At 44.7% G+C, this 25,395-nt stretch overlaps 1 protein-coding gene across 1 annotated transcript in view; it reads right to left on the bottom strand.

The window, feature by feature from the left end:
• Positions 1-25,395, bottom strand: part of OPN5 (opsin 5) — a 76,988-nt gene that overhangs the window by 36,109 nt on the left and 15,484 nt on the right. Inside the window, exons 3-4 of the mRNA XM_044292016.1 lie at positions 6,943-7,113; positions 4,786-5,120 (exon numbers count right to left, since the gene is read on the bottom strand). Coding sequence (XP_044147951.1) covers positions 4,786-5,120; positions 6,943-7,113 — 506 coding nt within the window. The remainder of the gene's footprint in view (positions 1-4,785; positions 5,121-6,942; positions 7,114-25,395) is intronic.

Below are 25,395 nucleotides of genomic sequence, written 5' to 3'. Positions count from 1 at the left end.
TTACTAGCTTACCGACAACCTCCAAATCTGAGGAACATTTTGATCAGATCAAGTTCAAGGCCAGGTACCACAGAAAAAGGAACCCATCCCTGTAATATAAGCAGATGCAAAACCTGTTCCCATATAATGACAACAGATAAGATCCGGATCCCCAACACACAGCAGGAATATAGGATCCCTGGGACATTCACATGTTCTACATCTAATGTTGTTTATCTGATTCTCTGCACTAAATGTCCTGTTAGAGGCCTCTACGTTGGAGAAACAGGACAGAGACTCAATGCAAGGATGAGGTCCCACCGCCACACAATTAAAGAGAAGAAGCTACACTTTCCTGTGGCTCAGCATTTCTGTAGCCCTGGACACAATGTAGAACATATGAAAGTTCTCATATTAAAAGGTAACTTCAAATCCCAAAAAGCTAGAAGAATTTGGGAATACAAATTTATAACACTGCTTGACACTTTGAATACTGGACTGAATTTGTCCCCGGGATTTATGACACACTACAAGATCTAAAGAGTCTTCTGAAGACATAGTCGGGGCACCAGGTCTCTGAGATAACATCAATTTAGAGACCATAAAACTTTCACACCCCTTATCTGTAAGATAATTAAGGACTCATTCTCAAGATCTTTAATATGTTGTTCTGTTTTTTTTTTTGTTTTTTTTTTTCAAATGTCCATTCATTACCCCCATGCCTCTGTTCTTATTGTATATATATTGCTGTTTCTTCATATATTCTTGTAGTACGCCTGATGAAGAGACTGGTGATGTCTCGAAAGCTCGCTATGTAACATCATTACTTCTATTTTTGTCAGCCATTAAAAGGTATCAAACCGGCAATACTCTTATTTTGTTTCTCTTAATGAGAGCACTAAACCATTTTTCTATTGGCTAACACGGTACCAGACTTTTTCCTTTTTCTTTCAACCATTTTATAATAGGTAATGTATTATATTATGCCATATATACAGTGGATATAAAAAGTCTACACACCCCTGTTAAAATGTCATGTTTCTGTGATGTAAAAAAATAATTTCAGAACTTTTTCGACCTTTAATGTGACCTATAAACTGTACAACTCAATTAAAAAACAAACTAAAATCTTTTAGGTAGAGGGAAGAAAAAATATTGAAAAAAAAATATATGGTTGCATAAGTGTGCAAACCCTTAAACTAATACTTACTTAATTTTATTACAGCACTCAGTCTTTTTGGGTATGAGTCTAACAGCATGGCACATTTTGACTTGGCAAGATTTGCCCACTTTTCTTGGGAAAAACACTCCAAATCTGTCAGATTGCGAGGGCATCTCCTATGCACAGCCCTCTTCAGGTCACCCCACAGATTTTTCAATCGAATTCAGGTCTGGTCTCTGGCTGGGCCATTCCAAAACTTTAATCTTCTTTTGGTGAAGCCATTCCTTTGTTGATTTGGATGTATGCTTTGGGTCGTTGTCATGCTGAAAGATGAAGTTCCTCTTCATGTTGAGCTTTCTAGCAGAAGCCTGAAGGTTTTGTGACAATATTGACTGGTATTTGGAACTGTTCATAATTCCCTCTAGCTTAACTAAGGCCCCAGTTCCAGCTGAAGAAAAACAGCCCCTTGGCATGATGTTGCCACCACCATGCTTCACTGTGGGTATGGTGTTCTTTTGGTGATGTGCAGTGTTGTTTTTGCGCCAAACATATCTTTTGGAATTATGGCCAAAAAGTTCAACTTTGGTTTCATCAGACCATAACACCTTTTCCCACATGCTTTTGGGAGACTTCAGGTGTGATTTTGCAAAATGTAGCCTAGGTTGGATGTTTTTCTTCGTAAGAAAAGGCTTTCGTCTTGCCACTCTACCCCACAGCCCAGACCTATGAAGAATACGGGAGATTGTTGTCACATGTACCACACAGACAGTACTTCCCAGATATTCCTGCAGCTCCTTTAATGTTGCTGTAGGCCTCTTGGTAGCCTCCCAGACCAGTTTTCTTCTCGTCTTTTCATACATTTTGGAGGGACGTCCAGTTCTTGGTAATGTCAATATTTTCTCCACTTGATGATGACTGTCTTCACTGTGTTATATGGTTTCTCTAATGCCTTGGAAATTCTTTTGTACCCTTCTCCAGACTGAAACCTTTTAGCAATGAGATCCTTCTGATGCTTTGGAAGCTCTCTGTGGACCATGGCTTTTGCTGTGGGATGCGACTAAGAAAATTTCAGGAAAGATCAACTAGAGCAGCTGAACTTTATTTGGGGTTAATCAGAGCACTTTAAATGATGGCAGGTGTATGCTGACTATTTAACATGATTTTAAATGTGATTGCTTAATTCTGAACACAGCTACAAGAGGGTGTGCACACTTATGCAACCACATTATTTCAGTTTTTTCTTCCCTCCACCTAAAATATTTCAGTTTGTTTTTTAATTGAGTTGTACATTTTATAGGTCACATTAAAAGTGGAAAAAATTCTGAAATGATTTATCTTTGTCTCATATTTTTAGATCACAGAAACCTGAAATTTTAACAGGGGTGTGTAGACTTTTTATATCCACTGTATAATATGTTATACGTTATACTTTATGACATAATATATATTATATTATAATTTAACATATATTATGATTATTATTACATTCAAGCTACTGTGAACTCACTTTAATCCGGAATCTAATAAAGTCTGATCTTTTAGAACTGCAATATAATCTGAATTTTCACCCCAAAAGCAGAGGAGAGGATTGAGGAGAGATAATAATCAATTAACAAAATCCTTTGATCATAAAGTTATTTTATCCATTTTATATTGCTATTTTATTTTGGCTTTTTTTCTCAGGTACATTCCACAATTTTACCATATATAATAATATGTTATAAGCAGTTTCAATGAATTTCTATAGTGCCTTGAAAAATTGTTCATACCCCTTGAACTTTTCCACAGTTTTTTCACGCCACCCACAAACTTAATGTATTTTATTTGGATTTTATGTGGTAGACCAACACAAAGTGGCATGTATGTGTCAAGTAAAAAGAAAATGATACATGGTTTTCAAAATTTTTAATAAATAAAATTATGGAAAGTGTGACATGCATTGGTATTCATCCCCTGACTCAACACTTTGTAGGACTATCTTTTGCTGCAATTACAGTTGCAGGTCTTTAGGGATATGTCTCTGCCAGCTTTGCACATCTAGAGGCTAACAATTTAGCCTATTCTTCTTTGTAAAATAGCTCAAGCTCAGTCAGATTGGATGGAGAGCGTCTGTGAACAACACTTTTCACATCTTGCCACAGATGGTCAATGGGATTTAGGTCTGGACTGTGAATGGGCCATTCTAACACATGAATATGCTTTGATGTAAACCATTCCATTGTAGCTGTGGCTGGATGCTTAGGGTCTTTGTTCTGCTGGAAGGTGAACCTCCGCCCCAATCTCAAGTCTTTTACAGGTTTTCCTCCTGGATTATCTTGCATTTAGCTCCATCCATCTTCCTATTAACACAGACCAGACTTCTTGTACCTGCTGAAAAAAAGCATCCCCACATCATGATGCTGCCACCGCATTTTGCGGTGGGGATGGAGTGTTCAGGGTGATGTGCAGTGTTAGTTTTACTCCACACATAGCATAGCATTTTGTATTTAGACTAATAAATTCAACTTTGGTCTCATCTGACCAGAGCACTTTCTTCCACATGTTTGCTGTGTTCCCTACATGGCTTGTGGCAAACTGCATATGGACTTCTTTTGGCTTGCTTTCAAAAATGGCTTTCATCTTGCCACTCTTCCATATAGGCCAGATTTGTGGAGTACATGACTAATAGTTGTCTTGTGGACAGATTCTCCCACCTGAACTGTGGCTGTCTGCAGCTCCTCCACAGTTACCAAGGTCCGCGTCACTGCTTCTCTAATTAGTGCTCTCCTTGTCTGGGCTGTCAGTTTAGGTGGACGGCCATGTCTTGGTAGGTTTGCAGTTGTGCCATACGCCTTCCATTTTTGGACGATGGATTGAGCAGTGCTTCCTGAGATGTTCAGAGCTTGGGATATTTTATTTTATAACTTAAAAGGGCTTTTAATACTCAGCAGTGAGCAGCGGTGCACGCACTTTACCTTCAACCAGCTGATCGGCAGGGGTGCCAGGTGTCGGACCCCCACCGATCTGATATTGATGACCTATCCTGAGCATAGGTCATCAATATTAAAAGCCTGGAGAACCCCTTTAACCCTGCTTTACACTTCTCCATAACTTTATCGCTGACCTTTCTGGTGTGTTCCTTAATTTCCATGATGCTGTTTGATCACTAATGTTCAGTAACAAATCTCTGAGGCCTTCACAGAACAGCTGTAGCTATACTGAGATTACATGACACACAGGTGGACTCTATTTACTAATTAGGTGACTTTTGAAGGCAATAGGTTACAATGGATATTATTTAGGGGTACAGGGGCTAAATACAAATGCATGCCACAGTGTTCAGATTTTTATTTATTAAAAAAATTGAAAGCCTGGTGTAATTTTCTTTTCACTTCACACATACTTGCTACTTTGTGTTGGTCTATCACAGAAAATCACAATAAACTACATTTAAGTTTGTGGGTTTAATGTGAAAAAATGAGGACAAGTCCAAGAGGTATGACTACTTTTTCACGACACTGTATATAGACTTTATATGGAGCATCTAGTCCATGTATGGCATGTACAAATGATTGGCACATTAGGTATTCACCAATCTCTTGGTTCATCACATTCACTTGTTTCTGAGTAAACCTAATAACAGATATAAGACCTCAGCAGATCACCTTGGTCAGCTTCATTTCCAATGTGTGGTTCTTCTGGTTCCTGGTATCAAACTGTGCGACCTCCTGGGCAGAAGATTTGACTTGGGCAATGATCTTTGCATATGAAAAAACGATGATAGCTGTGGGCAGTAAGAGGCAGAAGAAGAGAATGCTGACTACAAAGACCTTTCCCTTCACAGACACTTGTGCCAGCCACCAGTCCAGTGTACAAGACGTCCCAAATGGCTCTGGGGCATAGTTACCCACACCAATCAATGGAAGAGTTGCCCAAAATGCTGCATAGAGCCACACTAAGAATAGGCTGATAAAGGCATGACTTCTTTTCAGCCAGGTACCTGCAAAAATGTGATACACAGAGGATAAAGACTCCATTCTCAGCTCCCAAAGCAACATACAGATGTCGAAGTAGCAGGGCTGAGTTTGTCATGTAGCAACTCAGATTTTAGCATTTGGAGATTTGGTTAAATATGCTGCATTATGCTCAGAAAGACGCTGAGTAGAGAATATAAAAAATCTATCCATTCCTAGTGCTAAATTGTAAATGTGTGAATATCTAAGATTGCTTTCGGACATATTCCATATATTCCATCCATATTTTGTTGCACAAATTATGGCTGCAACATCTGAACCGCCCTCAGTTCTACTGATTCAGATTTAGATTCCCTAACCTGTGGTGATCTTCGTCTGCTTTAGTAGATCATGTGATTACCAGTGCCCTAGATCTGGAAAATGCTGTACATCTGACATTGCATTCATCAGTCATACATTAAACAGTCATGACTGTTGCCAGGTCTAGCATAGAGATGGTTACTGTCTGCATCCCTGGTGGTGAAGTGAAGGGGTTAAAGGGGTATTCCCATCTGAGCCAATGGGGGCATATCGTTAGGGCGCGGGTCCCACCTCTGGGACCCGCACCAACACTGAGAACGGAGAGTGGAAGGGGCTGGCCAGAGGAACCAGGGGTTCCCTGGGTCCGGCCACCACAAAGCGCTCTCTCCATTGCAGTGAATGGGAGCGCACCGCACTTACGAGGCCACCGCTCCCTTTCATTTCTATGGGGCAGACAGAAATAGCCGAAAATGGCTCGGCTATTTTCGGCAGCCCCATAGAAATTAATGGAGGGCGGCTGCGCATGTGTAGTGTGCACTCCACAACTTTGGGGGCTCCATTTCCTGTGTAGGTGCGGGTCCCAGAGGTGGCGCACCTATCGGACAAGGTTTGTATCCCTGGTTCTCTCTGGCAGTAAAGATATTAGTGTCAGAATCTCTGGTAATTTAGCATTAAAAGGGTTATTGTCAATATTTCTGGTGCTCTAGGGCAGTGAAGGGGTTAATGTCAGTGTCCCTGGTGGTATAGGGCAGTGAAGGGGTTAATGTCAGTGTCCCTGGTGGTATAGGGCAGTGAAGGGGTTAATGTCAGGGTCCCTGGTGGTATAGGGCAGTGAATGAGTTTTTACACAGGGATATAGGGCAGTCAAGCGTTACTTTCAGTATCGCTGTTGGTCTTGAGAAGTGAGAAGTTTAACGTAGAGAACCCTAGTGGTCTTGGGTAGTGAAGGGGTTAATGTCTGTAGTTCTGGTAGTCTGTGAAAGTGAGGAGTAAATGGCATAATCCCTTGTCTTCTAGGGCAGTAAAGGGGTTAATACCAGTATATCTGGTACCTTAGGGCAGTGATCTGGTTGATAACAGTACCCATGCAGATCTAGGACAGGGAAAGGTAAATGTAACAATTCCCTGGTGGTCTAGGGCAGGGAAAACTTAAATATAAGAATCCAGGTGGTCTAGAGCAGTTGATCATAAGATTCCTTGTAGAAGGCAGTGGAAGGATTAATACTAGATACCTGGGGTCCAGTGGTTACTCTCTAGGCCCAAAGCTGCCCAAGCAGAAACTTCCTGTTTCCTTCCTGCACTAATCATAGAGATGAGAGCAGGGAGGGGGTAGACAGGATGGCTGTACAGTTCTCTATGATTGGGCAGGGTAATTCAGCATCACTCTGCCTGATCATTAAGGGGAAGCTTAGAGTATCTGCATTGGAGCAACTTATAAATAACAGTGTTGGACAATCCTCCTGGAGATAAAAACTACCAGACAGTGGGACATGCGATCTGACAAACCCAGCACTGCTACATCCAGTCCCCATGTATCTGAGCACTTACCGTATCTCATATGGCAGATCTTCAAGTATCTGTCAAAACTAACAACCGTCATGGTGATGAGGCTTCCAACACCAAAGAAGAAACCAACCCATCCATACCACTGGCAGATGCTCCAACCAAACACCCAGCGGTGAGCGAAGAAGGACACTACGGTGAATGGCTTTCCCGTCACTGCAAAGAGAAACAAGATGTCAATGCCGATTTCGTCCCTGAAATAAGCAGGTTAATGCATAGTGCTGTAACACTACGGCAATGTGATGACATGGTATCAGAGGTTGAGCCTGCGCAACCACTTGAGGGTGCCAGCTGTATTATCTTGCTCTCACTGATGGGATCAGAGATAACTCGAATCCCGGCAGTTTAACCCCTAAAATGCTGTGGTAAATAGTGACTCCGGCATCTGTGTGGTTAGACAGTGGGAGCTGCTGGCACCCAGTGAACACAATTTCTGGGTGCCATATAGTAGTCATGACAACCAGGGCCTTCTGAACTTTCAGATGCCTGGCATGTCATGATACCTATTACACCCTACCGCTGGCAGGATGTGATAGAATGAAAAGAGTGTTGCAGTGTATAGTACAAGAGGTCAAATGATCGCAGGCTCAAGTTAAGTAAAAAATATTTAAATGAAGTTTTTTTAAAATATAATCTATATTATAAAAATATGTCTGTCCTCCATAGATATCCAAACACCTGAACCGTTGGACACCAAATCTGGAAAATATGTACATTGGGTATCTGGGAAGGTTTTCATAAAGGTCTCAGCTCTCTAGGATGTACTGTTCTTGATATATTCCCAAAAACTGTATTAGCCAATAGATGCTTGTGTCGCACATATCCTGACATACATGTATAACACCCCAGAGTTGTGTTACGACACTCTTCTACCCCGCTGCAATCTGTTAAGAGCCTTTACCTTGTCATTTGATATAATTTTACATTATGGCATTCACAAATATGCATAAACCATGTTAAATACCATTATTGTTGTCATTTTCCATGTTCACCAGCAGGTGGCAGCAATGCGGTAGTAAGGAGTTAGTTTCAGTTTAGTATTTCTAAGTTGGAATAGTTCATTCCAGCTTAGCTCCCCCTCTGTGGAGGTGTGGACTATTCCCACAGCCTACACCCTGGGTGAAGAAGGAAGTTAGTGAGGAGTAGGGGTAGGGTGTGTGTGTTAGGAGCTCCCAGATTTATTGAACAAAGCCAGGACCAAGTCTTGTGCTGAGACATTGATCACAATCCCCAGCCTGAGCCCTGCAGCGTCAGCTGGATGACAAGACAGCAGCCAACCTCCAGTTCCAGGAAGAAAGCTTTACCTGAGAATATAAGGGTCCATTCACACGTCCGTTGTTTCTTTCCTGATCTGTTCTGTTTTTTGCGGAACAGATCTGGACCAGATCTGGACCCATTCATTTTCAATGGGTCCTGAAAAAAAATCAGACATTGTGCTGTCCGATTTTTTTCAGGACCCTTTGAAAATGAATGGGTCCAGATCTGGTCCAGATCTGTTCCGCAAAAAACAGAACAGATCAGGAAAGAAACAACGGACGTGTGAATGGACCCTAACTGTGAGTAAAGTCCAGAGACCCAGGAGAAGCCATATTCCTCCTCAGCTAGTCAGTCCCCATACAGCAGGAGATAGAAAGCGCAGAAGCCAAATTCCTGCCACAGTATAGAGCTACAAAGCAGACGTCCTTTCCTGCAAGCTCCAGGTTGATAGAGCAGAATATAAATTCGTGCCAACCATTGTTGAAAGCCTGCCGGGACCTAAGACAAAAAGCTGTACCTTGCTTGGATGAAAGTTACCCTCAGTAAAGACGAGTTTGAACATTACCAAAAGTCTGGATATCAGTTTCTGCTACAAAATCCCTCTATTACTCCTCCTATCACTACACTCCATTTTATTGCAAGTAAGCCAGGAGTCCAGCCGTATCCAGGTAGGAGACACCGTTGACACCACTATCATCACCATACAGAGACATTATAGGCAACCACACCACTCTAGCATTCCTAACCTGGGACTTGAGTTATAACACCTTTGAAGGTTCCCTGCACATGCTGAAATTGGCGTCATGACAAATACTGAACATTTTAACAACCCGTTCCTGACCACTGCACATGTAGTAACCCAGAGAAGGCACTACCATTCCTACACCCTGGTACTGTCTCTAATGGCTAACTAATAATGTCATCTGTACATTTATTCCAGGTTCTTTGAAAGGGTGCCTTAATAATTGCTATGTAACTTATGTATTGTATTACATGCACTGTGCCTGGTTATCCAGCAGGTGGCAGTGTATCTGGCAGAGGGAGATCTTTAGTTAGAATGGAACTTACCACTCCATTCTTCTCCCCTTTGGGCAGAAGTAGGCTTGTCCTGCTTACTACCAAGGAAGCTGTATAGAGGAGTTCAGAGTTGGAAGGAGACAGGACAGCATGGTGCAGTGAGGGGAGTCCCCCCCCCCCCCCCTTGCAGCAGGAACCCTGGGAAGCAGCTTGACTCCTTGCAGTTCATGGACTGAGTATTGCGAGGGGGTCAACAGCAGAATGCACCTGACTCAAAGGTACCAGAACTGTCATAAAGTCCAGTAACCGGACCGAAGCCAGAGTCTCGCACAACAGAGAAGGATAAAGCAAAAGTATCCAAGTCTGCTTGCCAGTTTACCCCAAAACCTGCTGGAGCCAGAGAAAGATCAAATATTGTCTGGATGCAAGTTTGTTCAAGTAAAGCGGTCAGGGCCGGCTCTATCATAAGGCACAGAGAAGGGGGGGTGGCGCCGGGGCGGAAAACAATTAACTTGCTAACAACTTACATTTAGAAGCCAACATTAGGAATCCTGATGAGGCCCGGAACATCAGCATATGTTTAGCTGACAGGGGTGAAACCTGGTGACAGAATCCTATGAGAGCTGTATAGCTAGTTACTTTAAAAAAAAAAAAGAAGAAGATTTATACTGTAGATAACTTTGATACCTAGTGTACACACACATGACAGCTGCCCCAGCACACTGTGTATGGATGTAGCAGAGCTGGGTGTGTTGGGGCTACTGTCATGTGTATGGTTGTACACTAGGTATCAAAGTTATCTACAGTTGTGTTCAAAATAATTCAACCCCCAATGCTGTAAAGGGTTTTAGGGAATTTAGTGTACATTTGTAATTGTGTTCAGAATGAAATCTTACAAGGACTTTTTAAAGAACCAAATGCAACTAAAATGACATCAATTGTTTTTGTAATACAGTATTAAATGGTTTTTTTGTGATTTCTTCATTGACACAATTATTCAACCCCTTAAAGACTACCACTCTTAAGAACAGAGGTTCATTCAAGTGTTTTCGATCAGGTATTGAAAACACCTGTGGATGTCAAGGAGCAGCAATCAAGCATAATAAGCACCAATTAGGCAGATTTAAAAGGACTGTGATACTCAGCTCCTTCTAGACATTTACTGGCGTGTTTACAAACATGGTGAAGTCAAGAGAATGGTCTAGGAAGACAAGAGAAGAGGCGATTTCTCTTCACAGGAAGGGCAATGGCTATAAGAAAATTGCAAAGATGTTAAACATACCAAGAGACACCATAGGAAGCATCATTCGCAAATTCAAGGCAAAGGGCACTGTTGAAACGCTACCTGGTCGTGGCAGAAAGAAGATGCTGACTTCGACTGCTGTGCGCTACCTGAAGCGCAAAGTGGAGAAAAGTCCCCGTGTGACTGCTGAGGCGCACACTGCGTAATGAAGGCCTCCATGCCAGAACTCCCAGGTGCACCCCCTTGCTGTCTCCAAAGAATAAGAAGAGTCGACTGCAGTATGCCAAAAGACATGTGGACAAACCACAAAAGTTTTGGGATAGTGTTCTGTGGACTGATGAAACAAAATTAGAACTGTTTGGGCCCATGGATCAACGCTATGTTTGGAGGAGGAAGAACAAGGCCTATGAAGAAAAGAACACCTTGCCTACTGTGAAGCATGGCGGGGGGTCAATCATGCTTTGGGGCTGTTTTGCTTCTACAGGGAAGCTTCAGCGTGTGCAAGGTACCATGAATTCTCTTCAGTACCAGGAGATATTGGATGAAAATGTGATGCAGTCCGTCACAAACCTGAGGCTCGGGAGACGTTGGACCTTTTAACAGGACAATGATCCCAAGCATACCTCCAAGTCCACTAGAGCATGGTTGCAGATTAAAGGCTGGACCATTTTGAAGTGGCCATCGCAGTCACCAGACTTAAATCCGATTGAGAACCTCTGGTGGGACTTACAGAAAGCAGTTGCAGCGCGCAAGCCTAAGAATGTGACTGAACTGGAGGCTTTTGCCCATAAGGAATGGGCGAAGATACCCGTAGATCGCTGCAAGACACTTGTGTCAAGCTATGCTTCACGTTTAAAAGCTGTTATAACTGGAAAAGGATGTTGTACTAAGTACTAAGAGTTAACGTCACTTGGGGGTTGAATAAAACTGATAATGATGTGAGCACAGAAAAGACATTTGTGGTTATGTCATTATAAATGTTTTGTTATATTTGTCTGACTTACAAGTGCCTCTGATTTAATTGTAAACAAGATGACTGAAATGATCAAAATCAATGTCAAACTGGCGAAAACACTACATTTCAGTGGGGGTTGAATAATTTTGAACACAACTGTACAGTGGAGGTAAGTATAAAAGTGTTTTTGTTTTTTTCTAAATACCAGACTGTTACTTTACTGCCATGGGGTTGGGGGGGGGGGGGGGGGGCTATTGGCGCCATGATACTGGCACATGGAGGGGGGAGGAGAGAGGCACTTGATACTGGCACATTAGGGGGCAGGGGGAGAGGATGGCACTATGATATTGGCACATGAGGGGCAGAAATGTGAAATGATGGTGGGGCAAGAAATGGATATGAATCATGAGGGGCAGAAATGTGAAATAATGGGGGGGCAAGAAATGGGCATGAATCACGAGGGGCAGAAATGTGAATTGATGGGGGGTGGCAAGAAATGGACATGAATCATGAGGGGCAGAAATGTGAAATGATGGGTGGGGCAAGAAATGGGCATGAATCATGAGGGGCAGAAATGTGAAATGATGGGGGGGCAAGAAATGGACATGAATCATGAGGGGCAGAAATGTGAAATGATGGGGGGGCAAGAAATGGACATGAATTATGAGGGGCAGAAATGTGAAATGATGGGGAGGCAAGAAATGGACATGAATCATGAGGGGCAGAAATGTGAAATGATGGGGGGGGCAAGAAATGGACATGAATCATGAGGGGCAGAAATGTGAAATGATGGGGGGGGGCAAGAAATGGACATGAATCATGAGGGGCAGAAATGTGAAATGATGGGGGGGGGGGGCAAGAAATGGACATGAATCATGAGGGGCAGAAATGTTAAATGATGGGGGGGGGGGGCCCAAAATGTAGATTTGCTTGTGTTGACAAAAATCCTTGCACCAACTAACACGATCGGCCCTGGGAGGCAGCACGCTACATACACACAGTCACATAACCAAAAGAAGCTCGCAGGTCCTTTAGTCCTCAACTCACTGACATACACACAGCTTTTCTATAACAACTCATTTTTCTTCACTGTTAGGCTGGGTTCACACCTGAGCAATTTACAGCGCGTTCCTACGCGCTGTAAAACGCTCAACAAGGAGAAACCAATGATTCCCTATGGGAATGGTTCTCACCTGGGCGTTTTACAGCACGTACAATCGCGCTGTAAAACGCCCGACGCCCCAAGAAGCACATGAGCTTCTTTGGGGCGTCTTGTCGCGCGTTCCCATACATAGACTTTCGGGAACGGGCGACAATGGGTGTTCGCTTGTCTCTGTATGCGCGATTGTAAACGCCGGTACAATCGCACATACAGAGCGCTCCTTTCAGAACGCTCAGGTCTGAACCCAGCGTTATAGGTCACTGTTAAGGGGGCAGGGTGCTATTGAGGTAACAGTTAAGGGGGTGTGGCACTGTGGAGGTCACTATTAAGGAGGTGTGGCACTATGGAGGTCATAGTTAAGGGGGACAGTTAAAAATAAAATAGTGTGTAACTGATGGAGTATAAAGGGCTACTAGCGATTTCAGTGAGCACCATGGCTTTCTCTCAGCTCACCAAGCACAGCGCCGCCCGTAGTATAGTGGCCGTACTTGGTATTGCAGCTCAGCCCCATTGACTTAAATGGGGCTGAGCTGTGCCTATGCTATGTCGCCAATAAACATGATGTCACATAGCTTAGGAAAAGATCAAAGCGCTCACGGAGCACCGCAGCCTCTTCAAACAGCCATACCCCCTCCAATCAGATATTGATGACCTATCCGTAGGATAGGCCATCAATATGTTAATCTTCCCCTGTGTCCCCTGTGTGAATGGAGCAGTAGTGTACATGTGTAACCAATGCTCCATTCACTTCTATGGGATGGCCATAGATAACTGCGACTTTTAAGCAGTCCTATAGACAGTGAAGGGAGAGATTGCTACGTATGCACATTAATACTCCATTCTCACAGGGGACTCAAGGACCCCAGTTCTTGTGATCAGTAGTCATCCCGGCGCTCAAACTTGTGGAAAGGTTATAAATGTTTCTAGTGGGCCAACCCCTTTAATATAGAGTTTATGGTAGTACTCCTTTAAGCAGTGATTGCCAGTAAGCAACCGTCCAGGATAACATGTCAACATAAAACTATAGGGGATATTTACGAAAACTGGTGTAAAGTAGAACTGGCTTTGTTGTCCCTAGCAACCAATCAGATTCCACATTTTATTTTCCAAAGGAGCTCTGAAAAATGAAAGGTGGAATCTGATTGGTTGCTATGGGAAACTAAGCCAGTTCTACTTTACACCCATTTTGATAAATCTCCCCCTATATTTTCTGATTAAGAGGATTTTCGTCAAGATGATCTGCATGAAAAATTGTTTTGCAGCTCTTTGTTTTACACATCTAGGGACAATTTCTGGACTATGAGATGGTTGACTGAAATAATATTTCTGCATTTGTGGTGGTCTAGTATGGTTAGGAGGCTAGTGGTCACATCCCTGGTGGTCTTGGGTTGAGGAGCGGTTAATAGACTAATCCTCCATGGTCTAGGGTGGATATAGGGATTTTTTGTGAATTCAAAATTGATGGTTTTCGATCGGGAGAAGTCATCAATAATCTGATTGGTAGGGGTCCAACTCCCGCCAATCAGCTTCTTGAGGAGGCCGTGGCGCTTTGGTGAGCACTGTGCTCTTCTCATACCATACCAAGCACAGCGCCAAATATTGTATAGTGGCTGTGCTTGGTATTCCAGCCCAGTCTCAATCACTTGAATGGGACTGAGCTGCAAATAGGCCACGCGGTCAATGAACTACTGGCCTTGGTTAAAAAGTTAATGGCCACATCCCTTGTGGTCCAGACTAATAAATGTGATATCACTTAAGCCTAGGGTGGTAAGGAAGAAAATAGGTATAGTCCTAGTTGTCTAGACTGTTGAAAGGGTTAAAATGTAGAGGTCTTTTTAGTGGTGAATGTAAAAAAAAAATGTGCATCACTAGTGGTCTAGGGTGGTGAAGAAATTTACAGGTACAGTACATCCGTGGTGGTCTATAGTGATGAAGCGGGAAATATGTACATCCTTAGTGGTCTAGGCTGATGAATAGTGTTGAGCGCGAATATTCGAATTGCAAATTTTTTTCTCGAATATCGCGATTTCGAGATTTCGCGAATATTTAGAATATAGTGCTATATATTCTCGAAATCGAATATTCTTTTTTTTTTTTTTTTTTTTTTTTTATGCTCCAGTCAGTGCCCGTTGCTTCCGTGCTCATGGAGCGTCCCCATCACCATGGGAACGTCTCCATATACTAGAATGTACTGTCGGATTTGAGAATTACGTTGAAATCACAATTCGATTAATTCAAGTTATAATAATCGAATTGCGATTTCAACTTAAGCACTGCTATATTCCATATTCGTTAATTCTAGCCTACTATGGAATATAGCAGTGCTAAGTTGAAATCGCCATGCGATTACTTCGAGTTATATTAATCGCATCGCGATTTCAACTTGGACCTGGTTTACTATGATTGGCTTCAATGGCTTGGTAGAATTTGCAAATATACGAATGTATTCGTCATATTCCACAAAACGAATATACGAATGTATTCGTCATATTCCACAAAACGAAGATATTCTCCATCTTCGTTTTAGCTACCTATTCATCAACTTTGGAAATTCTGGCAAACATATAGGAAAGTTGACTATAGAGACAGCTAAGTTTAATTCGCTATGCGATTATATTACTTAGCTTTTTTTTTAAAATAAATAGAATAATTATAATACCTGATAATTATTATAATTATTCTATTTATTAAAAAAAAGCTAAGTAATATAATCGCATAGCGAATTAAACTTAGCTGTCTCTATAGTCAACTTTCCTATATGATTGCTAGAATTCGCGAAGTTGATGAATAGGTAGCTAAAACGAAGATGGAGAATATCTTCGTTTTGTGGAATATGACGAATACATTCGTATATTCGCTAATTCTACCAAGCCATTGAAGCCAACCATAGTAAACCAGGTCCAAGTTAAAATCGCAATGCGATTAATATAACTCCTAGTAATCGCATGGCGATTTCAACTTAGCACTGCTATATTCCATAGTAGGGTAGAATTAACGAATATGGAATATAGCAGTGCTGAAGTTGAAATCGCAATTTGATTATTATAACTTGAATTAATCGAATTGTGATTTCAACTTAGTACTGTTATATTCCATATTCGTTAATTCTAGCCTATGGAATATAGCAGTGCTAAGTTGAAATCGCAATTCGATTAATTCAAGTTATAATAATCGAATTGCGATTTCAACTTTTTACGTATATTCTTAATATTGCTCTAACTTCGTCTTTTAGAATATTCGTATTATTCTAAAAGACGAAGTTATAGCAATATAACTAATATTCTAAAAGACGAAGTTAGAGCAATATTACGAAATTTCGTAAAATACATATATAGATTGTAAATTAGCTAATATACTGCTATAGTAATTTTTTTAATAGTGTACATCTTTAACAAAACTTAAGTTCTGAAGAGGCAAAAAAAATAGAGAACAAAAAAAAGGATTATAGCACCATATTAGCTAAATTACAATCTATATGTGTATTTTACGAAATTTCGTAATATTGCTCTAATTTCGTCTTTTAGAATATTACGAATATTCTAAAAGACGAAGTTAGAGCAATATTAAGAATATTCGTAAAATACACATATAGCCTAGCCATAGTCAATTAGTCATAGGAACGTTGCCTAAGAAAAAAATCGCAATACGCGATTAATTAAATCGCATATTAATCGCGATAATTGGAATAATTACGAATATTCGATTTCGACGAATATAACACGAATATTCAATCGAATATTCGCGAAATATCGCGAAATCGAATATGGCACCTCCCGCTCATCACTACTGATGAAGAGGTCTTTAGATACATTTCTGATGGTCTATAAGGTCTAAGGTGGTGGATAAGTTTATAGGTACAGTACATCCCTGGTGGTCTATAGTGATGAAGCGGGAAAAATGTTCATCCTTAGTGGTCTAGGCTGACAAAGAGGTCTTTAGATACATTGCTGATGGTCTATAAGTAGAGTTGAGCGAACACCTGGATGTTCGGGTTCGAGAAGTTCGGCCGAACATCCCGGAAATGTTCGGGTTCGGGATCCGAACCCGATCCGAACTTCGTCCCGAACCCGAACCCCATTGAAGTCAATGGGGACCCGAACTTTTCGGCACTAAAAAGGCTGTAAAACAGCCCAGGAAAGAGCTAGAGGGCTGCAAAAGGCAGCAACATGTAGGTAAATCCCCTGCAAACAAATGTGGATAGGGAAATGAATTAAATTAAAAATTAAATAAATAAAAATTAACCAAAATCAATTGGAGAGAGGTTCCATAGCAGAGAATCTGGCTTCCCGTCACCCACCACTGGAACAGTCCATTCTCAGATATTTAGGCCCCGGCACCCAGGCAGAGGAGAGAGGTCCCGTAACAGAGAATCTGTCTTCATGTCAGCAGAGAATTAGTCTGCATGTCATAGCAGAGAATGAGGCTTCACGTCAGCCACCACTGCAACAGTCCATTGGCATATATTTAGGCCCAGCACCCAGGCAGAGGAGGGAGGTCCCGTAACAGAGAATCTGTCTTCATGTCAGCAGAGAATTAGTCTGCATGTCATAGCAGAGAATGAGGCTTCACGTCAGCCACCACTGCAACAGTCCATTGGCATATATTTAGGCCCAGCACACACACAGGCAGAGGAGAGAGGTCCCGTAACAGAGAATCTGGCTTCATGTCAGCAGAGAATCAGTCTGCATGTCATAGCAGAGAATGAGGCTTCACGTCAGCCACCACTGCAACAGTCCATTGGCATATATTTAGGCCCAGCACACACACAGGCAGAGGAGAGAGGTCCCGTAACAGAGGATCTGGCTTCATGTCAGCAGAGAATCAGTCTGCATGTCATAGCAGAGAATCAGGCTTCACGTCAGCCACCACTGCAACAGTCCATTGTCATAAATTTAGGCCCAGCACCCAGGCAGAGGAGAGAGGTCCCGTAACAGACAATCTGGCTTCATGTCAGCAGAGAATTAGTCTGCATGTCATAGCAGAGAATGAGGCTTCACGTCAGCCACCACTGCAACAGTCCATTGGCATATATTTAGGCCTAGCACACAGGCAGAGGAGAGAGGTCCCGTAACAGACAATCTGGCTTCATGTCAGCAGAGAATCAGTCTGCATGTCATAGCAGAGAATGAGGCTTCACGTCACCCACCACTGCAACAGTCCATTGGCATATATTTAGGCCTAGCACACAGGCAGAGCAGAGAGGTCCCGTAACAGACAATCTGGCTTCATGACAGCAGAGAATCAGTCTGCATGTCATAGCAGAGAATGAGGCTTCACGTCACCCACCACTGCAACAGTCCATTGGCATATATTTAGGCCTAGCACACAGGCAGAGCAGAGAGGTCCCGTAACAGACGATCTGGCTTCATGTCAGCAGAGAATCAGTCTGCATGTCATAGCAGAGAATGAGGCTTCACGTCAGCCACCACTGCAACAGTCCATTGGCATATATTTAGGCCCAGCACCCAGGCAGAGGAGGGAGGTCCCGTAACAGAGAATCTGTCTTCATGTCAGCAGAGAATTAGTCTGCATGTCATAGCAGAGAATGAGGCTTCACGTCAGCCACCACTGCAACAGTCCATTGGCATATATTTAGGCCCAGCACACACACAGGCAGAGGAGAGAGGTCCCGTAACAGAGAATCTGTCTTCATGTCAGCAGAGAATTAGTCTGCATGTCATAGCAGAGAATCAGGCTTCACGTCACCCACCACTGCAACAGTCCATTGGCATATATTTAGGCCCAGCACCCAGGCAGAGGAGGGAGGTCCCGTAACAGAGAATCTGTCTTCATGTCAGCAGAGAATTAGTCTGCATGTCATAGCAGAGAATGAGGCTTCACGTCAGCCACCACTGCAACAGTCCATTGGCATATATTTAGGCCCAGCACACACACAGGCAGAGGAGAGAGGTCCCGTAACAGAGAATCTGTCTTCATGTCAGCAGAGAATTAGTCTGCATGTCATAGCAGAGAATGAGGCTTCACGTCAGCCACCACTGCAACAGTCCATTGGCATATATTTAGGCCCAGCACACACACAGGCAGAGGAGAGAGGTCCCGTAACAGACAATCTGGCTTCATGTCAGCAGAGAATTAGTCTGCATGTCATAGCAGAGAATGAGGCTTCACGTCACCCACCACTGCAACAGTCCATTGGCATATATTTAGGCCTAGCACACAGGCAGAGGAGAGAGGTCCCGTAACAGAGAATCTGTCTTCATGTCAGCAGAGAATTAGTCTGCATGTCATAGCAGAGAATGAGGCTTCACGTCACCCACCACTGCAACAGTCCATTGGCATATATTTAGGCCTAGCACACAGGCAGAGCAGAGAGGTCCCGTAACAGACAATCTGGCTTCATGACAGCAGAGAATCAGTCTGCATGTCATAGCAGAGAATGAGGCTTCACGTCACCCACCACTGCAACAGTCCATTGGCATATATTTAGGCCTAGCACACAGGCAGAGCAGAGAGGTCCCGTAACAGACGATCTGGCTTCATGTCAGCAGAGAATCAGTCTGCATGTCATAGCAGAGAATGAGGCTTCACGTCAGCCACCACTGCAACAGTCCATTGGCATATATTTAGGCCCAGCACCCAGGCAGAGGAGGGAGGTCCCGTAACAGAGAATCTGTCTTCATGTCAGCAGAGAATTAGTCTGCATGTCATAGCAGAGAATGAGGCTTCACGTCAGCCACTACTGCAACAGTCCATTGGCATATATTTAGGCCCAGCACACACACAGGCAGAGGAGAGAGGTCCCGTAACAGAGAATCTGTCTTCATGTCAGCAGAGAATTAGTCTGCATGTCATAGCAGAGAATCAGGCTTCACGTCACCCACCACTGCAACAGTCCATTGGCATATATTTAGGCCCAGCACCCAGGCAGAGGAGGGAGGTCCCGTAACAGAGAATCTGTCTTCATGTCAGCAGAGAATTAGTCTGCATGTCATAGCAGAGAATGAGGCTTCACGTCAGCCACCACTGCAACAGTCCATTGGCATATATTTAGGCCTAGCACACAGGCAGAGGAGAGAGGTCCCGTAACAGAGAATCTGGCTTCATGTCAGCAGAGAATTAGTCTGCATGTCATAGCAGAGAATGAGGCTTCACGTCACCCACCACTGCAACAGTCCATTGGCATATATTTAGGCCCAGCACACACACAGGCAGAGGAGAGAGGTCCCGTAACAGAGAATCTGTCTTCATGTCAGCAGAGAATTAGTCTGCATGTCATAGCAGAGAATGAGGCTTCACGTCAGCCACCACTGCAACAGTCCATTGGCATATATTTAGGCCCAGCACACACACAGGCAGAGCAGAGAGGTCCCGTAACAGACAATCTGGCTTCATGTCAGCAGAGAATTAGTCTGCATGTCATAGCAGAGAATGAGGCTTCACGTCACCCACCACTGCAACAGTCCATTGGCATATATTTAGGCCCAGCACCCAGGCAGAGGAGGGAGGTCCCGTAACAGAGAATCTGTCTTCATGTCAGCAGAGAATTAGTCTGCATGTCATAGCAGAGAATGAGGCTTCACGTCAGCCACCGCTGCAACAGTCCATTGGCATATATTTAGGCCCAGCACACACACAGGCAGAGGAGAGAGGTCCCGTAACAGAGGATCTGGCTTCATGTCAGCAGAGAATCAGTCTGCATGTCATAGCAGAGAATCAGGCTTCACGTCAGCCACCACTGCAACAGTCCATTGGCATATATTTAGGCCTAGCACACAGGCAGAGGAGAGAGGTCCCGTAACAGACAATCTGGCTTCATGTCAGCAGAGAATCAGTCTGCATGTCATAGCAGAGAATGAGGCTTCACGTCAGCCACCACTGCAACAGTCCATTGTCATAAATTTAGGCCCAGCACCCAGGCAGAGGAGAGAGGTCCCGTAACAGACAATCTGGCTTCATGTCAGCAGAGAATTAGTCTGCATGTCATAGCAGAGAATCAGGCTTCATGTCAGCCACCACTGCAACAGTCCATTGGCATATATTTAGGCCTAGCACACAGGCAGAGGAGAGGTTCATTCAACTTTGGGTAGCATCGCAATATAATGGTAAAATGAAAATAAAAATAGGATTGAATGAGGAAGTGCCCTGGAGTCCAATAATATATGGTTATGGGGAGGTAGTTAATGTCTAATCTGGACAAGGGACGGACAGGTCCTGTGGGATCCATGCCTGGTTCATTTTTATGAACGTCAGCTTGTCCACATTGGCTGTAGACAGGCGGCTGCGTTTGTCTGTAATGACGCCCCCTGCCGTGCTGAATACACGTTCAGACAAAACGCTGGCTGCCGGGCAGGCCAGCACCTCCAAGGCATAAAAGGCTAGCTCTGGCCACGTGGACAATTTAGAGACCCAGAAGTTGAATGGGGCCGAACCATCAGTCAGTACGTGGAGGGGTGTGCACACGTACTGTTCCACCATGTTAGTGAAATGTTGCCTCCTGCTAACACGTTGCGTATCAGGTGGTGGTGCAGTTAGCTGTGGCGTGTTGACAAAAGTTTTCCACATCTCTGCCATGCTAACCCTGCCCTCAGAGGAGCTGGCCGTGACACAGCTGCCTTGGCGACCTCTTGCTCCTCCTCTGCCTTGGCCTTGGGCTTCCACTTGTTCCCCTGTGACATTTGGGAATGCTCTCAGTAGCGCGTCTACCAACGTGCGCTTGTACTCGCGCATCTTCCTATCACGCTCCAGTGCAGGAAGTAAGGTGGGCACATTGTCTTTGTAGCGTGGATCCAGCAGGGTGGCAACCCAGTAGTCCGCACAGGTTAAAATGTGGGCAACTCTGCTGTCGTTGCGCAGGCACTGCAGCATGTAGTCGCTCATGTGTGCCAGGCTGCCCAGGGATAAGGACAAGCTGTCCTCTGTGGGAGGCGTATCGTCATCGTCCTGCCTTTCCCCCCAGCCACGCACCAGTGATGGACCCGAGCTGCGTTGGGTGCCACCCCGCTGTGACCATGCTTCATCCTCATCCTCCTCCACCTCCTCCTCATCCTCGTCCTCCTCGTCCTCCAGTAGTGGGCCCTGGCTGGCCACATTTGTACCTGGCCTCTGCTGTTGCCAAAAACCTCCCTCTGAGTCACTTCGAAGAGACTGGCCTGAAAGTGCTAAAAATGACCCCTCTTCCTCCTCCTCCTCCTCCTCCTCCTGGGCCACCTCCTCTTCCATCATCGCCCTAAGTGTTTTCTCAAGGAGACATAGAAGTGGTATTGTAACGCTGATAACGGTGTCATCGCCACTGGCCATGTTGGTGGAGTACTCGAAACAGCGCAACAGGGCACACAGGTCTCGCATGGAGGCCCAGTCATTGGTGGTGAAGTGGTGCTGTTCTGTAGTGCGACTGACCCGTGCGTGCTGCAGCTGAAACTCCACTATGGCCTGCTGCTGCTCGCACAGTCTGTCCAGCATGTGCAAGGTGGAGTTCCACCTGGTGGGCACGTCGCATATGAGGCGGTGAGCGGGAAGGCCGAAGTTACGCTGTAGCGCAGACAGGCGAGCAGCAGCAGGATGTGAACGCCGGAAGCGCGAACAGACGGCCCGCACTTTATGCAGCAGCTCTGACATGTCGGGGTAGTTGTGAATGAACTTCTGCACCACCAAATTCAGCACATGCGCCAAGCAAGGGATGTGCGTCAAATTGGCTAGTCCCAGAGCTGCAACGAGATTTCGCCCATTATCACACACCACCAGGCCGGGCTTGAGGCTCACCGGCAGCAACCACTCGTCGGTCTGTTGTTCTATACCCCGCCACAACTCCTGTGCGGTGTGGGGCCTGTCCCCCAAACATATGAGTTTCAGAATGGCCTGCTGACGTTTACCCCGGGCTGTGCTGAAGTTGGTGGTGAAGGTGTGTGGCTGACTGGATGAGCAGGTGGAAGAAGAGGAGGAGGAAGCCGAGAAGGAGGAGGTGGCAACAGGAGGCAAAGAATGTTGCCCTGCGATCCTTGGCGGCGGAAGGACGTGCGCCAAACAGCTCTCCGCCTGGGGCCCAGCTGCCACTACATTTACCCAGTGTGCAGTTAGGGAGATATAGCGTCCCTGGCCGTGCTTACTGGTCCACGTATCTGTGGTTAGGTGGACCTTGCCACAGATGGCGTTGCGCAGTGCACACTTGATTTTATCGGATACTTGGTTGTGCAGGGAAGGCACGGCTCTCTTGGAGAAGTAGTGCCGGCTGGGAACAACATACTGTGGGACAGCAAGCGACATGAGCTGTTTGAAGCTGTCTGTGTCCACCAGCCTAAATGACAGCATTTCATAGGCCAGTAGTTTAGAAATGCTGGCATTCAGGGCCAGGGATCGAGGGTGGCTAGGTGGGAATTTACGCTTTCTATCAAATGTTTGTGAGATGGAGAGCTGAACGCTGGCGTGTGACATGGTTGAGACGCTTGGTGACGGAGGTGGTGGTGGTGGTGTTGGTGGTACATCCCCTGTTTGCTGGGCGGCAGGTGCCAACGTTCCTCCAGAGGCGGAGGAAGAGGCCGAGGCGGCAGCAGCAGAATAGGCCGAGGCGGCAGCAGCAGAAGAGGTAGCAGGGGGAGCCTGAGTGACTTCCTTGGTTTTAAGGTGTTTACTCCACTGCAGTTCATGCTTTGCATGCAGGTGCCTGGTCATGCAGGTTGTGCTCAGGTTCAGAACGTTAATGCCTCGCTTCAGGCTCTGATGGCACAGCGTGCAAACCACTCGGGTCTTGTCGTCAGCACATTGTTTGAAGAAGTGCCATGCCAGGGAACTCCTTGAAGCTGCCTTTGGGGTGCTCGGTCCCAGATGGCGGCGGTCAGTAGCAGGCGGAGTCTCTTGGCGGCGGGTGTTCTGCTTTTGCCCACTGCTCCCTCTTTTGCTACGCTGTTGGCTCGGTCTCACCACTGCCTCTTCCTCCGAACTGTGAAAGTCAGTGGCACGACCTTCATTCCATGTGGGGTCTAGGACCTCATCGTCCCCTGCATCGTCTTCCACCCAGTCTTGATCCCTGACCTCCTGTTCAGTCTGCACACTGCAGAAAGACGCAGCAGTTGGCACCTGTGTTTCGTCATCATCAGAGACATGCTGAGGTGGTATTCCCATGTCCTCATCATCAGGAAACATAAGTGGTTGTGCGTCAGTGCATTCTATGTCTTTCACCGCTGGGGAAGGGCTAGGTGGATGCCCTTGGGAAACCCTGCCAGCGGAGTCTTCAAACAGCATAAGAGACTGCTGCATAACTTGAGGCTGAGACAGTTTCCCTGGTATGCATGGGGGTGATGTGACAGACTGATGGGGTTGGTTTTCAGGCGCCATCTGTGCGCTTTCTGCAGAAGACTGGGTGGGAGATAATGTGAACGTGCTGGATCCACTGTCGGCCACCCAATTGACTAATGCCTGTACCTGCTCAGGCCTTACCATCCTTAGAACGGCATTGGGCCCCACCATATATCGCTGTAAATTCTGGCGGCTACTGGGACCTGAGGTAGTTGGTACACTAGGACGTGTGGATGTGGCAGAACGGCCACGTCCTCTCCCAGCACCAGAGGGTCCACTAACACCACCACGACCATGTCCACGTCCGCGTCCCTTACTAGATGTTTTTCTCATTGTTATGGTTCACCACAACAACAAATATATTATTTGGCCCAATGTATTGTATTCAAATTCAGCGGGATATAAATTTGAGGCCTAGTATTTAGGCGCTGGGTGACCGGTATGGATTTAGTGACAGAATTAGACTTGGAAATGCACAGAAGCGTGTGTGTGAAGTTATTCTGAATGACCCTATGTGCACCTTCAATATGATCTACCCTTTTAGGGATAGATTTCAAATAGCTCTGATATAGCAGAAACGACTAAATTATGAAATTGCTAAATTGGGAATTGTATTTCAACCCAGAACAAGAAATGTGCTTGAACGGACACTAAATAACTCGCCCAGCTACAGCACTAGGGACAGATTTAGCTGGATATAAATTTGAGGCCTAGTATTTAGGCGCTGGGTGACCGGTATGGATTTAGTGACAGAATTAGACTTGGAAATGCACAGAAGCGTGTGTGTGAAGTTATTCTGAATGACCCTATGTGCACCTTGAATATTATATACCCTTTTAGGGATAGATTTCAAATAGCTCTGATATAGCAGAAACCACTAAATTATGAAATTGCTAAATTGGGAATTGTATTTCAACCCAGAACAAGAAATGTGCTTGAACGGACACTAAATAACTCGCCCAGCTACAGCACTAAGGACAGATTTAGCGGGATATAAATTTGAGGCCTAGTATTTAGGCGCTGGGTGACAGGTATGGGTTTAGTGCCAGAATTAGACTTGGAAATACACAGTAGCGGGTGTGTGTGAAGTTATTCTGAATGACCCAATGTGCACCTTGAATATTATATACCCTTTTAGGGATAGATTTCAAATAGCTCTGATATAGCAGAAACCACTAAATTATGAAATTGCTAAATTGGGAATTGTATTTCAACCCAGAACAAGAAATGTGCTTGAACGGACACTAAATAACTCGCCCAGCTACAGCACTAAGGACAGATTTAGCGGGATATAAATTTGAGACCTAGTATTTAGGCGCTGGGTGACAGGTATGGGTTTAGTGCCAGAATTAGACTTGGAAATACACAGTAGCGGGTGTGTGTGAAGTTATTCTGAATGACCCAATGTGCACCTTGAATATTATATACCCTTTTAGGGATAGATTTCAAATAGCTCTGATATAGCAGAAACCACTAAATTATGAAATTGCTAAATTGGGAATTGTATTTCAACCCAGAACAAGAAATGTGCTTGAACGGACACTAAATAACTCG

Source organism: Bufo gargarizans, chromosome 4 (assembly GCF_014858855.1).
Source record: "Bufo gargarizans isolate SCDJY-AF-19 chromosome 4, ASM1485885v1, whole genome shotgun sequence".
In the NCBI taxonomy this organism is placed as follows: Eukaryota; Metazoa; Chordata; class Amphibia; order Anura; family Bufonidae; genus Bufo; species Bufo gargarizans.
This window is presented reverse-complemented; position numbering and strand designations above follow the sequence as displayed.